The sequence below is a fragment of the Artemia sp. Qi Xiang Cuo genome, chromosome 1 (assembly GCF_049724085.1).
Source record: "Artemia sp. Qi Xiang Cuo chromosome 1, ASM4972408v1, whole genome shotgun sequence".
Classification (NCBI taxonomy): Eukaryota; Metazoa; Arthropoda; class Branchiopoda; order Anostraca; family Artemiidae; genus Artemia; species Artemia sp. Qi Xiang Cuo.
In genome coordinates, this window is record NC_142794.1 from 28,278,243 (window position 1) to 28,295,672 (window position 17,430).

The following is a 17,430-nucleotide window of genomic DNA, read 5'->3' on the forward strand; positions in this document are numbered from 1 at the left end:
ACACACACACAAAAACTTACACACACACACACACAAAAAAAAAAAAAAACACACACACACACACACACACAAAACATACACACACACAAACAAAAACAAACACAAAAACAAACACACACACACACACACACACACACACACACACAAACAAACACACACACAAAAAAAAATTATACCCACATGCAAAAGATTACAAACACAAAAACTTCACACACACACACAAAAACTTACACCCCCACGCAAAAACTAACATGCACACAACATCTTACATGCACACAAAAACTTACACACACAAAAACTTACACACACGCACAAAAACTTACACACACACACACAAACACTGACACATACACACACGAAAAATTACACACACACACACCAACACTTACACACACACACAAAAACTTACACACACACACACACACACACACACACACACACACACACACAAAAACAAACACATGCACACGCAAACAAAAAAGCACAAACACAATTATAAAAACACACACTAACACATACACGCACACTGAAAAAAAAACACACACAAAAGCTTAGACACACAAAAACTAACACACAAACACACTAAAAAAAACTAACACACACACTCAAAAACATACAAACACACACACAAAAACATTCACACTAACAAACTTACTCACAATAAAACTCTATCAATATATAATTCTCCCTCTATATCAAAAATACACACACACACACAATATAAAAAACCCAAACACGAAAACAAACGCAAACACAAAAACGAACACACACGCACAACGACTTACTCACACACACACACTTAAACACACGCACACAAACTTACACACACGCAAAAACACGAAAACTTATGCGCACACACGAAAACTAGCATATCACAGTTACATTGTCATAATTTTTCAAATTTCATTTTGAATTTCTATCGTGAAATGCAAGAGTTGGAATATTTCAGTAGTGACTTGCTGTGCTTTACCTTCTCACAGTTACATTCTCTTGATTTTTCGAAGTACATTTTGAATTTCTGTCATGAAATGCAAGAGTTGGAAAATTGTGGTCTTAGTCCACCAGCTCAGTATTGGGGACCCGGTCCACCAGCCTGAACGCTGGAAATTCACTAGCTCAGAATTGGGGTCATAGTCCACCAGCCTGAATGGTGGAAATCCACTAGCTCTTTATTGGGGTCTCAGCCCACCAGCCTGAAGGGTGGAACTTCACTAGCTCAGAATTAGTGTCTTAGTCCACCAGCCTGAATGGTGGAAATTCACTAGCTCAGAATTGGGGTCTTAGTCCACCAACCTGAATGGGTGAAATTCACAGTAGACGAGGTTAAGTGCGCACTCACACACAGAGAGAGACAAATAACACACAGGGACAACACACACACAAAGAGACGACACCTTACATTTTCCGGTGAGTATGGTTTGGTTTGTTTTTTCTAGGGTATGTGTGGGGTTGTTTAGTTAGGTTAGGTTAGCCCGTGGACGCTTCACTTAGGTTAGCTTAGCCCCGGTGAGGGACGGTCCCAAAGTGTTCGTTGGGCGTGGGTTAGGTTAGATTTAGGTTTGTAATATTAAGTTAGGTTAGTCTAGGATGTCCTAAGTACTACTGCATACGTATGCTATCCTAGCCTAACCTAACTTAACCTAACCTAACTCTAACCTAACCTAACCTAATCATACACCTAACTTTTTGCCTGTCTCTCACCTAACCTAAGCTAACCTAGTGAAGCGTACGTGGGCCTAACCTGGCCTCAACCTAACTTAATCATGCTAACCTAGCCTAACCATGCTCGCCGGAAGAGGTTAGGTGTCGTCTCTTGTACTGTGTGTGTTGTGCCATCATTGTGTGTGCAATCCAGTGGATTTCACCAGTGTGACTAATGACACCAATTCGAGCTGAGTGAATTTCCACCATTCAGGCTGGTGGACTATGACCCCTAATTCTGAGCTAGTGAATTTCCACCATTCAGGCTGGTGGACTGAGACCCAATATTGAGCTAGTGGATTTCCACCATTCAGGCTGGTGGACTATGACCCCAGTTCTGAGCTAGTGAATTTCCACCGTTCAGGCTGGTGGACTGGGCCAATACTGAGCTGGTGGACTAAGACCCAATTTTCCAACTCTTGCATTTCATGACAGAAATTGAAGTGAACTTCGAAAAATCAGAGAATGTAACTGTGAAGGTAAAGCACAGCAAGTCACTACTGAAATATTCCAACTCTTGCATTTCACGATAGAAATTCAAAATGAAATTTGAAAAATTAAGACAATGTAACTGTGTATGGTAGTGTCTTAATGTGTGTGTGTATAAGTTTTTGTGTGTGTGTGTGTAGTTTGTGTGCTGTGTGTGTGTGTAAGTTTTGTGTGTGTGTGTGTAAGTTTTTGTGTGCATGTGTAAGTTTTTGTGTGTGTGATATGTTTGTGTGTGTGTGTGTAAGTTTGTGTGTGTGTGTGTGTGTGTGTAGTTTGTGTGTGTGTAAGTTTTTGTGTGTGTGTTTGTGTGTGTGTGTGTGTGTGTGTGGTTTGTGTGTGTGTGTAAGTTTTTGTGTGTGTGTAGTGTTTGTGTGTGTGTGTGTGTAGTTTCGTGTGTGTGTGTGTGTATTTGTGTATGTGTGTGTGTTTGTGTGTGTGTGTTTTTGTGTGTGTGTGTATGTGTATGTTTATGTATGTGTGTATATGTGTATATGTGTATATGTTTGTGTATGTGTTTGTGTGTGTGTTTTTGTGTGTGTGTGTGTGTGTGTGTGTAAGTTTTTGTGTGTATGTGTAGTTTTGTGTGTGTGTGGGTGTGAGTTTTTGTGTGTGTGTGTGTGTTTGTGTGTGTTTGAGTAAGTTTTTGTGTGTGGGTGTAAGTTTTTGTGTGTGTGTGTGTGTGTGTGTAAGTTTTTGTGTGTGTGTGTCGTGTAAGTTTGTGTCTGTGCTCTGTGTGTGTGTGTAAGTTTTGTGTGTGTGTGTGTGTGTGTGTGTGTGTGTGTGTGTGTAAGTTTTGTGTGTGTGTGTGTGTGTGTTGTGTGTGTGTGTGTAAGTTTTGTGTGTGTGTGTGTTTTTGTGTGTTTGTGTGTATGTTTGTGTGTGTGTGTGTGTGTAAGTTTTTGTGTGTGTGTGTGTGTAAGTTTGTTTGTATGTGCATGTGTGTAAGTTTGTGTGTGTGTGTGTGTCTGTTTATTTTTTTTTTTTTGTTGTTTTGTTTGGGTTTGTGTTTTTTTGTGTTTGTTTGTTTTTTTGTTTTTGTGTGTGTGTGTGTGTGTGTGTGTGTGTGTGTGTGTAAGTTTTTGTGTGCATGTAAGTTTTTGTGTGAATGTAAGTTTTCGTGTGCATGTGTAAGTTTTTGTGTGTTTGTGTGTGTGTGTGTAAGTTTTTGTTTGTGTAAGTTTTCGTGTGTGTGTGTGTCAGTGTTGTGTGTGTGTGTGTGTTTGTGTGTGTGTGTGTGTGTGTGTGTGTGTGTGTGTAGTTTTGTGTGTGTGTGTGTGTGATGTAAGTTTTGTGTGCATGTAAGTTTTTGTGTGTGTGTAAGTTTTTGTGTGTGTGTGTGTGTAAGTTTTTGTGTGTCGTAAGTTTTTGTGTGTGTGTAAGTTTTTTGTGTGTGTGTGTAAGTTTTGTGTGTGTGTGTGTGTGTGTGTAAGTTTTTGTGTGTGTAAGTGTGTGTGTGTATGTGTAGGTGTGTGTGTGTGTTTGTTTGTTTGGGTGTGTGTTTGTGTGTGTTTGTTTTTGTGTGTGTGTGTTAGTTTTTGTGTGTGTGTGTTAGTTTTTGTGTGTGTGTGTGTTTTTGTGTGCATGTAAGTTTTTGTGTGCATGTAAGTTTTTGCATGTGGGTGTAAGTTGTTGTGTGTGTGTGTGTAAGTTTTTGTGTGTCTAGCTTTTGTGTGTGGGTGTAAGTTTTTGTGTGTGTGTGTGTGTTTTTTTTTTTGTTTTTGTTTTTGTTTGGGTTTTTGTTTTGTGTTTTTTTTGGTGGTGTTTGTGGTTTGGTTTGCTTTTTAGTTTTTGTGTGTGTGTAAGGTTCTGCGTGTGTGTGTGATAGTTCGTTTGTGCGTATTTGAGTTTTGTGTGTGTGTGTGTGTGTGTTTGTATTTTTGTGTGCGTGTGTGTGTGTGAGTTTTTTTTGTGTTCATGTGTCAGTTTTTGTTTGTTTGTTTTTTGTTTTTTTTTTTTGTTTAATTGTGTGTGTGTTTTTTTTTTTGTTTTTTTTGTTGTTTGTTTTCTTTGTTGTTTGTTTTTTTTTTTTTTTTTTTGTTTTTTTTTTTTTTATTTTGTATTTGTGTGTTTGTGTGTGTAAGTTTTTATCTGCATATACGTTTTCATATTCTTGTTTTATTGTTTTTTTGTGTGTGTGTATGTGTGTGTAAATTTTTTTTCGCGTGTAATTTTTGGTGTGTGAGTGTTAGTTTTTGTGTGTGTGTTTGTTTTTGTGTTTTTGTTTTTGTGTTTATTTTGTTTTTTTTTTGTTTTTTATTGTGTTTTCATTTATTATTTTTTGTTCTTTTTTTTTTTCTTGTTGTTGTTTTTTTTTTTTTGTGTGTGTTTGGGTTTAAGTTTTTGTGTGTGTGTAAGTTTTGGCGTGTGTGTGTAAGTTTTTGTGTGTGTGTGTGTTAGTGATCTGTTGTTGTTTTTTTTGTTTGTGTGTGTGTGTGTGTTAGTGTTCTAGTGTTTTTGTTAGTTTTCGTGTGTGTGTGTGTAAGTTTTTGTGTGTGAGTGTAAGATTTTGTGCGTGTGTGTAAGTTTTTGTGTGCATGTAAGTTTTTATGTGCATGTAAGTTTTAGTGTGCATGTGTAAGTTTTTTGTGTGTATTTGTTTGTGTGTGTATTGTGTGTGAGTTAGTTTTCGTGTGTGTCCGTAAGTTTTTGTGTGTGTGTGTAATTTTTTGTGAGTGTGTGTAAGTTTTAGTGTGTGTGTAAGTTTTTGTTTACATGTTATTTTTTTTGTGAATTTAAGTTTTTGCTTGTGTGTGTAAGTTTTTGCGTGTGGGTGTTAGTTTTTGTGTGTGTGTGTGTGTAAGTTTTTGGGTGTCTAAGATTTTGTGTGTGTAAGTTTTGACGTGTGTGTGTGTAAGTTTTAGTGTGTGGAAAAATTTAGAAGTGTCCAACTCAGAAAAGCCCGAAAACGTAATTTACATATCACAAATCATAAGTTTCAGACAACACACTCCTATGAGCGGCTAAGAAATCTAGTTCAGAAAAGTCTGAAATAGCAAACTAATCATCCCAAACTATTGGTTTCAGACAACAAACACCTGTGATGGACTAAGAATCCTAGCTCTGAAAAGTTCAAATAGCAAACTACACATCCCAAATCGTAATTTTCTGACAACAAACACCTATGAAAGTCTATGAAACCTAGCTAATAAAAGCCGGAAATCGCAAATTTAACCATCCGAAATCATAAGTTTCAGACAGCACTCACCTATGAAAGGCTAAGAAATCCAGCTCAGAAAAGTAAAAAAATAGCAATCCACACATTCCAAATCACAGGTTCCAGACAACAAATGACTCTGAAAGTCTAAGAAATCTAACTCAGAAAAGCCCGAAATAGTAATTTACATATCCCAAATCATAATTTTCTGACAGGACACACCTATGAAAGGCTAAGAACTCTAGCTCAGAAAAGTCAAAAATAGCAAACTAGTCATCCCAAACTATAGGTTTCAGGCAACAAACACCTATGAAAGGCTAAGAAATCCAGCTCAGAAAAGTCAAAAGTAGCAATCCATTCATCACAAATCATAGGTTTCAGACAACACACACCAACGAAAGACTAAGAAATCTAGCTTAGAAAAGCCCGAAATAGTAATTTACATATCCCAAATCATAGGTTTCAGACAACACTCACCTATGAACGGCTAAGAAAACTAGCTCAGAGAAGTCAAAAATAGTAAACTAGTCATCCCAAACTATAGGTTTCAGACAACAAACACCTATGAAAGGCTAAGAAATTCAGCTGAGAAAAGTCAAATGTAGAAATCCACCCATCACAAATCATATGTTTCAGACAACACATACCTATGAAAGACTAAGAAATCTCTCTCAGAAAAGCCCGAAATAGTAATTTACAAATCCCAAATCATAGGTTTCAGACATCATTCACCTATGAAAGACTAAGAAACCTTAGCTCAGAAAAGCCTGAAATAGCGAAACTACTCATACCAAACTAGAAGTTTCAGACAACAAACGCCTATTACGTAATAATAATAATAGCTCTTAAAATTTAAAATAGAAAACTACACATCCAAAATCATATTTTTCATAAAACACAAACATTTTAACCTATAATAGATCTAGCTAATAAAATAAAAACATCGCAAACAACTAATCCAAATCATAGGTTTCAGTCAACACACACCTAGGAAAGGCTAAGAAAAAAATCTCAGAAAATTCTAAAGTAGAAATAAAACAATCACAAAACAAACGTTTCAGACACCACACACATAAGAAAGTCTAAGAAAAAAATCGCATAAAAGACAAAAATACAAAACTACTCATCCCAAAATATAGGTTTCAGACAACATTCACCTACGAAATAGTATAAAACCTTAGCTCAGAAAAGCCTGAAATAGCAAACTACACATCCCAAATCATAATTTTATAACAACACAGACCTATGAAAGGCTAAGAAACATAGCTCAGAAAAGTCGAAAATAGCAAATTACATATCCGAAATCATAGGTTTCAGACACCACACGCCTATGAAAGACTAAGAAATCCAACTCAGAAAAGCCCGAAATAGTAATTTACATATCCCATATCATAAGTTTCAGACAGCATTCACCTACGAAATACTATATCCCAAATCATAAGTTTCAGACAGGATTCACCTAAGAAATTCTAATAAACCTTAGCTCAGAAAAGTCTGAAATAGCCAACTACTCATCCCAAACTCGAAGTTTCAGACAACAAACACCTATGAGTGACTAAGAATCCTAGCTCTGAAAAGTCCAAAAAGCAAACTATACCTCCCAAATCATAATTTTCTGAAAGGACACACCTATGAAAGGCTAAGAAATCTAGCTCAGAAAAGTCAAAAATAGCAAATTAACCATCCCAAATCATAGGTTTCAGTCAACAAACACCTACGAATGACTATGAAATCCTGCTCAGAAAATAGTCATAAAATAGCAACCCACACACCCCCAAATCAGAGGTTTCAGACATCACACACCTACGAAAGACTAAGAAATCCGGGTATGAAAAGTCAGAAATAGCAAATTACATATCCCAAATCATAGGTTTCAGACAACACTCACCTATGAACAGCTAAGAAACCTAGCTCATAAAAGTCAAAAACAGCAAACTAGTCATCCCAAACTATAGGTTTCAGACAACAAAAACCTATGAAAGGCTAAGAAATCCAGCTCAGAAAAGTCAAAAGTAGCAATCCACCCATCCCAAATCATAGGTTTCAGACAACACACACCAATGAAAGACTAAGAAATCCAGCTCAGAAAAGTCAAAAATAGCAAACTACATATCCCAATTCATAGGTTTCAGTTAACACACACCAAAGAAAGTCTAAGAAACCTAGCTCAGAAAAGTCAAAAATAGCAAACTACTCATCCCAAACTATTGGTTTCAGACAACATTCACCTACGAAATACTAGAAAACCTTAGCTCAGAAAAGACTTAAAGATCAAACTACACATCCCAAATCATACACTTCTGACAACACATACCTATGAAAGTCTAATAAAACTAGCTCAGAAACGTCTAAAATAGCAAACTACACATCCCAAATCATAGGTTTCAGACACTACACACCTATGAAACACTAAGAAATCCAACTCAGAAAAGCCCGAAATAGTAATTTACATATCCCAAATCATAAGTTTCAGACAGCATTCACCTACGAAATAATAAGAAACCTTAGCTCAGAACAGTCTGAAATAGTCAACTACTCATCCCAAACCCGAAGTTTCAGACAACAAACACCTATGAGTGACTAAGAATCCTAGCTCTGAAAAGTCCAAAAAGCAAACTACACCTCCCAATTCATAATTTTCTGAAAGGACACAAATATGATAGGCTAAGAAATCTAGCTCAGAAAAGCCAAAAATAGCAAATTAACCATCCCAAATCGTAGGTTTCAGTCAACACACACCTACGAATGGCTAAGAAATCCAGCTCAGAAAAGTCAAAAAAATAGCAACCAACACATCCCAAAACATAGGTTTCAGACAACACACACATACGAAAGACTAAGAAATCCGTTTATGAAAAGTCGGAAATAGCAAATTACATATCCCAAATCATAGGTTTCAGACAACACTCACCTATGAACGGCTCAGAAACCTAGCTCAGAAAAGTCAAAATAGAAAACTATTCATTACAAATAGTAGGTTTCAGACAACAAACAAATATGATAGGCTAATAAATATATCTACGAAAAGTCAAAAGTAGCAATCTAATAATAAAAAAACATAGGTTTCATTCAACACACGGCTACGAATGGCTATGAAATACAACTCAGACAAGTCAAAAATAGCAAACTACATATGCCAAATAATCGGTTTCAGTCAACAAACATCAACAAAAGACTAAGAAACCTAGCTCAGAAAAGTCAAAAATAGCAAACTATTCATCCCAAACAATTGGTTTCAGACAACATACACCTACGAAATACTAGAAAACCGTAGCTCAGAAAAGCCTGAAATAGCAAACTAGACATCCCAACTCATAATTTTCTGACAACGCATACCTATGAAAGGCTAAGAAATCTAGCTCAGAAAAGTCGAAAATAGCAAACTACACATCCCAAATCATAGGTTTCAGACACCACACACCTATTAAAGACTAAGAAATCCAACTCAGAAAAGTCAAAAATAGCAAACTACATATCACAAATCATAAGTTTCAGTCAACACACACCAATGAAAGGCTAAGAAACCTAGCTCATAAAAGCCGGAAATATCAAACTACTCATCCCAAACTTTTGGTTTCAGACAGCATTCACCTATGAAATACTATGAAACCTTAGCTCAGAAAAGCCTGAAGTAGCAAACTACACATCCCAAATCATGGGTTTCAGACAACACACATCAACGAAAGACGGGTGCTCGGGGAGAGCCTTTGTGGGTATGTGGGTCCCTTGAGGGTCGGTGGTCCTTTGGGAGCCCGGGGGACCTTTGGGGCCCGGGGGAGGGCCTTTAGGGGTCTGAGGAGGGCGTTTGGGGGGTAACATTTCGAAATTTTTACTTTTTAGTTTACTTTTTTTTGCGGCGCATCCCTGCGGCGAATCCTGCGGCACTTTCCTGCGGTGCCTCCCTGCGGCGCTTCCCCTGCGGCGCTTTCCTGAACCGCGGCGCATCCCTGCGGCGCATCCTGTGGCGCTTTCCTGGCCCACGGCGCATCCTGGCGGTACTTCTCTGGTCCGGGGGACCTTTGGGGGCCGGGGGAGGGCCTTTGAGGCACAGGGAGGGCCTTTGGGGGTCCAGGGGGGCAGTTGGGGGCCTGGGGGACATTTGGGGACCGGTGGAGGGCCTTTGGGACCCCGTTGATCCTTTGGGAGCTCGATGGGCCTTTGGGGGGCCCGGGGATGGCCTTTGGGGGTCTGGGTGGGCCTTTGGGGGCGCCGGTGGCCCTTTGGGAGCTTGGGGGGCTTTTGAGGACCGGGGGCTTCCTTCGGGGTTGGGGTAGGAGGATTGGAACCCTTTGGGGTTGGGTTAGAGGACCTCACAAAACTGTTCAAATGAAACTTGTGTATTATAACGACCACAGAGTTTCACCATTAAATTCTCTTCTAAAATCTCTTCAAAAATCATCTTTTAAAATGTCTCTAACTGTTTCGCCGAAATAGTTCCATAAACTGTCTAAAACAGTTTCCCCCAAATAATCCCTAAAAGTAATTCAGCGTGTTCCTTTTGTTTTTGGCATCTCTGCGCTAATGCATTTCAAATTAATAAGAACCTTGATTCCCGCGCTAAAACAATTCATCGCTAAGATGTTTCTGGGGGAATTGTTTCCATGGCCTTTGGCTATTAATATCCTTTGGAGTTTGACCAAAAGAGTTCTTTCCAAGGCAAAGTCATTAATCACTTGTATCTATTCCTGGAGAATCGTTTCTAGGCAAAAATTTTTAAAGTCTGACAAATGATGTCATTGGTTGATTGATTTGTCAAAAAAGGGGAATTAATTTGTTGTTTCTAAGGGGAATTATTGATTCACGATAGGTGAATTGAGGTCGACAGTACAGGTGTTCCAAGGTCGATGTTGATGCTGTTTTAAGTGCAAGCTCTCAGCGAATGTCAAGGTCGATGTTGTTGTTGTTGACTTGGAAAAAGAGGTCATTGACTGATTACACAATCTTTCTCCCTAGGGACTCTATGCCCTTATTTGGTGTACGTACGGGACTGACATTACCACGTGTTCTCCCCAGGGACTCTATGCCCTTATTTGGTGTACGTACGGGAACTGACATTACCACGTGTTTTCCCTAAAGACTCTATGCCCATATATGGTGTACGTACCGGAGTGACATTAACCACGTGTTCTCCCTAATGACTCTATGCCCATATATGGAGTCCCGTCCGTATTCTATGCCCATATAAGGAGTCCCGTTCGGAGCTTTAGGGTCACTTCTACTCCTAAGACATCATCAGCAGTTTCACAAATTATATTCCTAAAATTATTTCCATCCATCTTCTACATTGTCAAATTTTAAAGTCTCCTGTTTAATATTCAACTGTTCCTGGAAAGGGTCTCTCAAATTTTCATTTTGAAGCCTACCAACATCATAACTTCCCGAGAGGTAGTTGCCCATCCGAATTTTTAACTTTAAATTAACCATAACTTTAAATTTACTTTAAGTTTTTAACTTTAACTTTAAATTTATTATTAGGTATTGTTCGCTATGCATTATATTTATGTGTGCTTTGTAATTTGTTCTGTTCCTGATTTCTTTATTTTTCATAAATTTTTGGGTGTATATGGCTTTTAAATACATGATCTATCTATCTATTGATTTTGCCTCTTTTGTTAAAAATATTGGACTAAGTCGTCCACAAACACTTTTATAAATTTCTGAATGTCCAAGCAGGTAGTATCAAATGACGATGTTTCATCCTCGTACCCATTAAAATGCGGTGTGCTGCAGGGCTCCGTTCTAGGTCCTTTGCTTTATTTAGTAAAATTATATTTTTATTGAATACTTCCGAACACCACTTAATAACAATCAGTGAAAACTAGTAAAAAATACAGAATAGTAATTTCTCGCTAACTCCAAAAACTATTATCAAGTAAATGGAAGCTTCATTCCTTCCCCTGATATAACTATATCGTCTTACAAAGTGGGAAGTTTGTTAGGGCTCAAATTGGGGTTTGGAAATTTTATCTCTGCCCTCTCTTTATAAGTAAGGGCTGAAAGGTCATGAAACTTAAGGTTTTGACGGGTGCGGAAAATGATTTTGCCAAGGCCTGTCAAGGCTTTGTCAAGGTCTTGAAGCAGATTAAAAGTCTAGCTGAATTCCTTTCTCTGAGTTAATAATTGTTTTTTTGGTCAATTTCTTCAGATTTACAACAAGTGGCAGTTCCAGGGGGCAAGGCCCCCCCCCAAAGTAATTAAACTTGCTCCTAACGCAAGTTTATCGGATCAACCTATTTTGCACACACCCCCCCCCCATAAAAAGTCCTGGATCCACCCCTGTTTACAACCCCACTTTAAGGAATAGATCCATTCCATAATGTTCCGTTCGTTTATCCTAACAGAATAATTAAAAGGGGAAGATGGCAAACTTATAAGTGGTATCACAGTTTGTTGAAAAACATAAATTCAGATTTGGTAAATTTTAAACCAACTTCTCTTTCTTACATTAATATAAGACAAAAAGTCCAATAACGTCAGGAAATTATGTTTGAATGAATTTTGGAAAGTTGTAGGCTTTCCGAAGCAACAGAGCCTGGCAACAGCAAATACTAAATAAAATCAAACTTTTATAATCTACTTGAGAAGATTCCCATTCACAAAGGTAAGTCTTTAAGTTGGTTAACAGTTGACGTGGTAAGTTTATGAAACAGTTGGGGAAGAATTCTGCTCTGTGAGTTTTCTTTGAGGTATCCAGAAAGTTGAAAAGATATGGTAACTTTGAAATTGGATAAACAAGCTACCCATGCTTGAAAAAAGCTGTGTAAAGAAGAGACGTTGAGTGGCATTAGATGAAATTTAAATATCGCATTTATTTAGATATGCTGTTAAGAAGACAGCAGGAGATAGAGAATGTGAGTAGGAAAAACCTTTTATTTCATATTATCGTAAAAACAAAAAAAAGTTTAAGATCTGCTTGGTAAAGCAGAGTTGTCAAGAAATTCATGGTAACCAATCTGTAATTATTAAATAAAATTAAAGTCTTATCGGCGAAAAGTAAGGGGCAACATAAAAACTTAAAACGAACAGAAATTATTCCGTGTAGGAGGGGGGTATCCAGCTTCTCAATCCCTCGCTCTTCACACTGAAGTTTTTTAGTACTTTGAAAAAAGCTTCGTATTCTAATTAAGCGACTCTTGTGTTTCCGGAGTCATTCTTAGAGAATACGGACAAAAAATCAAAGTTGAGCGCAATGAGCGGGGTATTGAGGAGGGGGCAACCCCGCCGTATATTGAATAATTTCTGTTTATTTTAAGTTTTAATTTTGCTCCTCACTTTCAGTTGGAATTAGAATTTTTATTATTTTATTAAATTCAATTTCTCATAGTTGTTCAAATAATGCCGGAAAATCTAGCTCCCACTCTATGGACTCTTCCCCACGGAAAATTACTTTTTGGAATTCCCTACCCTCAGGAAAAATTAATCCTTGGAAAGTTCTCCCGTCGCAAAATCTCCCCGTGAAAAACTGCCCCCCGCCCCCCGACAAGTCCATCTTCACGGAAAATTCCCGCAGAAAAATTTCTTGGGGACAATTCCGTCTCAAAAATACTCCTTAGCATGCTTTCATTTGAAAAATACTTTAATTTCTGATAATTTTCAAGTCATACCGGGAATCCCACTCTCTGTGGGAAATTTTTCCAGAAAATCCCCTCCCCTCCCCATTGGAAAGTTGCTCCCTTGGAAAATTTCCTGGAGAATTTCTCTCCTTGTTTTGATTTTAATAAAGGTCTTTATATTTCCTTGAAAAACTTATTTTTAGGGAAAGTTTTTTTTTAATGATTTGTAATGGGAGACTATAGATCCCCCCCCCAGCACCCATATTATAGACTAGGTTAAAAAAGTTGATCATGCAATGCTAATTAATACCCATTTTGGGGTATTTTCTCCCTATTTAAAAATAAGGCAAATTTTCACAGATTCATGGCTTTTGGTGGATGACCTTAAACTTCAAGAATTTTCAATGTTTAAAGTTACCATACGAATCTGTTCTGTTGATTTATATATTGGTATTGAAAACCTTCTTTTGGAGTCAATCCTTACTAACAGTACGTTACCACGAACAGTTTTAAACTTATCAATCAGCTAATAGTAAAAAAAAACTGTAAGCAAGGAAAAACTCGTACTAGTAGCAACCGAACTTTTTAAAAAGTCATTTTGATAACAAAATACGCATAAAAGAATTGACTTTTTATCATGATTCCTAAGATATAAAACTAAATAAATCTAAAGTTACTCATCACAAGCTAATAGCCTGAGAAAATTTGTAAAATCGTAGGAAATGGGGGTAACACGAAAACTGATCATAATAAAAACAACACCATCGAACTGGGCATAACAGCAAACTATAGTACATAGGTTTTAAGCCCTTACCTTCAAAAACAAAAAATAATGCATTTTTTCAAAAAGACTCGTGTTTATTTGTTATTGTTTTTCCCCATGGGGCGACCTCATCAAATCAGTAGTCCACGTTTATATAAAAAGCGGGCCAAAATACAACCGAATAAAAATTAGAAAATAGCCAATCGACTTCAATTTATTGAAAAGCTGTGTATTGAGCTTCCCAGTTTTAGAGGCCTTAATACTGTAGAGTTCCTTTTTAACTTTTTTTCCTAGTTATTCCAAGAGTTATATACTGTAGAATAAAATAAACGGTTAATTTATACCAATTGTTTTAGCTTTATTAAACTGGGATTTTTATTTGAGGTTTCATAGAATTTCGTTAGAATGTTGCATTTTCGTGAATCAGCTATCGGGGGTGGACGGTTTGTGGATCTGTCAGGGAAGAAGAGGGAGTAGATAGTGAAGCATCAAAACTACGTTTTCAGATCCGAATCTTCTAACTTTTTCTGAGAATTCAAATAATATATAAGGAAGAGGGGTTTTATACTTTTCCCTTAATTTCAATTCACTCCGAAAATATTCTTGACTAAATAAAAAAAAAATAGTACTACGTGGTGACATATTGTAGAGTCAATTTAGATTTTATTCATATCCTTACCTGTAGGTAAGGATATGAATGTAGGTAAGGGAAGGGCTAGGAATTAATCTCCCATCTCACTTTAGTTACACTAATTCTGAATTAGAGTGCTGTCGAATGATACCTCCGATGGTACGGAAAAAAAAAATTCTGACATTCAATTTTACAGTTTAATTTAGATAAACTGATCTGCTTCATATTTCATAAAATTATACAGAGTGATGTGTAAGTGGGCATCAGTTATTTTGAAGGAGGGACGATGGACCATTTTGTAGGTGGAGTGGAGGGAATATGCCTTAAAAGAGAGCATTTTAGTTCCTAAATGCCTTAACTCTCTTTGAGCTTTCAAATAAATATACAATCAGATTTTGGGAAGGGGAGGTAGTCAACATTGATTTCTAGTCCCTCTTGATTCCAGGGAGTATTTCTACGCCTTTATTATTAGTGCTAACAGAATCGACATTAACGCTTAAAATTAATCCCCTTGCTCCTTAAAATGAAGTTTGACTTTTGTCCTAACTCTTCAAGAACAACTTCTGAGACACAAGAGCCGTTGAACTGGAATAAGAGGTTTTATCTCAAAACAATAAAAAGCTTTAGCGTAAACACCAAGGGGCTGCGGAGGGGGGAAGTCCCCCTCAAATACAGAATAATTTATGCTTGTTTTAAGTTTTAAGAGCGTTTTCCGTAAAGTCACCCAATCAAAATTTTCAGATACCCATTTTGTTCAGCATGGTCGAAAGAATGATAACTATGTCTTTTAGGATGACTTAATCCCCCGAAGTCCCCGAGGAGAGGGCTGAAAGTTATGAACTTTACGCAATGTTAACATATAGTATTGGTTACTGGGAAGTATACAGACGTTTTCAGGGGGATTTTTTCTGGTAGTGGGGGGGGTCGGGGTTATGTGGGAGGATCTTTCCGTGAAGGAAGTTGTCATGGGGGAAGGGACATTGCTATGAAGGGGGCTCCGGATTTTCCACCATTATTTAAAAAAAAGATCATAAATTAAATAAAAAAAAAGTTTTTCAACTGAAAGTAAGGAGCAAGATCAAAAATTAAAACGAACAGAAAATATTACTTATATGACTGGGTTCACCCCCTAGTTGATACCTCGCTCTTCAAGCCAAAGTTTTAGTACTTTCATGAGAGCTATTTATTCTAATTAACGGCCTTTGTGATTAAGGGGTCATTTTTAAAGAACTGGAACAAAATTCAAACTTTAGATTAAAGATCAAGGTATTGACTAAGGAGCGAACCCCCTAATATATGAATATAGAAGTTTGTTACGTAAGTTTATTCGTAAGTTACATATATTTATTACTAATAAAAACGTTCGTAAATAAAATTAAACAAGTTTCGAGAAAGCCATTTAACCAAATAAAAGTAAAATTAATATGCAAATTTAGTTTTAATTATTCATGTACGGTGAGCCAAAATCAAAACCTGCAGTAATTCAAAAACGTTCAAAAATTAAATAAAAAAAAAACAAGTTTTTCTAACTGAAATTAAGGAACGACGTTAAAACTGAAAATGAACAGAAATTATCCCGTATATGAAAGGGGATGTCCCCTCCTCAACGCCTCGCTCTTTACGCGAAAGTTTGACTTTCTTACAACTCTATTTTTTTAAAACAATAAAAAAATTTATGGTAAAGAGCGAGGCATTGAGGAGGGGACAGCCCCTTTCATATACGGAATAATTTCTGTTCGTTTTCAGTTTTAACGTCGTTCCTTACTTTCAGTTAGAAAAACTTGTTTGTTTTTTTTTAATTAAGATAAACATAAAGAGTAGATTCAGTTGAGAGTAGAAGAAAGAAATCTTCATCCTTGATCATCCCCAAAAAGTGAATGTCTTTAAATATATCTACAGCGAGGGGGGGGTGTAAAATATACGACAAATATATTTGGGTAATAATTTTTTGTGGTTTTCAGCGGAGCATCCTTAATCACATAATTTTACGTATGATTTATAATGATTATGGTGGTTTATAAGCACAAAGTATGCAATACATTTTTTAAATTTTGTCCAAAAAATCATTAAAGCCTTTTATAGGAAATTGCTTAAATTTTCAGAACCTTTTCCGTGGTTCAATTATTATTTTCAGCACAATTCGTACAATTTATGTTTCTTTCAAAAGTACATTCAATTTTTTTTGTAGAAGTTCTACCTTATAATAAGACATTCATATCACAAATTCTTACACAGGAGAAAATTGTCATGTGTACCTTTTCCTGCTATTAATCTTTTGATAGCGCAACAGGAACCGTGAAGACATAAAAGAAAAGTGACTTCTAATGACCTCGTAATGTACCCAATTTGGTTTCTTCCTGCTTCTAACTTGATTAAATACTTTTTGTTCTATTTAGAAATGCACTTACCTCTTTGGTTGATTTGCAGTGGGGGCTCTAAAGTTGGAGAAAATGATCTTATAATGTCCCCATTCGGTCCTATTTGCATTGCTGGAGTGAAGTTTGGAAATCTTCTATTAGGCTGTACCTGTAGTTCGCCAGGAACTGGATGGATCATTTGATAATAAGGAGGGTTAGAGATCTTAGGACCCTGTGAAGAAAATTATAAGTTATCAAAATTTAAAAAGTGGGGGAGAGGAGGCATAGGCCCTAAGTATCCTTTGTATAAATGAATAAGAAAGGATTTTACTTTTGAATATTTTCCCCTAGCTAGGATAGGAAGGTCTCAGCCGAACAGTTTGTGGTAACGAACTGCAAGTAAGGAACAACTTTGCTAATAGTAAGCGGAACTTTTGAATGATGCGATTTGATAATAATGTACAAAATATACGAGCCTGAAAAAATTTGCTAAAGTTAAAAAAATGGGGAAAATATCCCCAATAAAAGAAAATGATTTTTCAAAAGACCACTAAACTGAAAGCTCAAAAGAACATAAAATGAAAGCTCAATTTAATTAGAAATTGATTTAATTAGATTTGATTAGAATTTTAAGTAGAGTCGTTTATAGTTGTGCATCAGCTGTTGGGGAGGATGGCTTATGGATAACTTGGAGAGTGGCGGGGGGAATGTGCCCGAAGCCTCAAACGCTTATGTTTAGACACAACTCTTCTAACTCTCATACAAAGAGAGGAGGGTGTTTA

The 17,430-nt window shown here is 36.8% G+C and overlaps 1 protein-coding gene across 1 annotated transcript in view; it reads right to left on the reverse strand.

Moving 5' to 3' along the window:
* The window catches only part of LOC148956173 (coiled-coil domain-containing protein AGAP005037), a 398,884-nt gene that overhangs the window by 224,250 nt on the left and 157,204 nt on the right, over nt 1-17,430 (reverse strand). Inside the window, exon 6 of the mRNA XM_089089607.1 lies at nt 16,700-16,880. Within this exon, the coding sequence (XP_088945733.1) occupies nt 16,700-16,880 (181 nt within the window). The remainder of the gene's footprint in view (nt 1-16,699; nt 16,881-17,430) is intronic.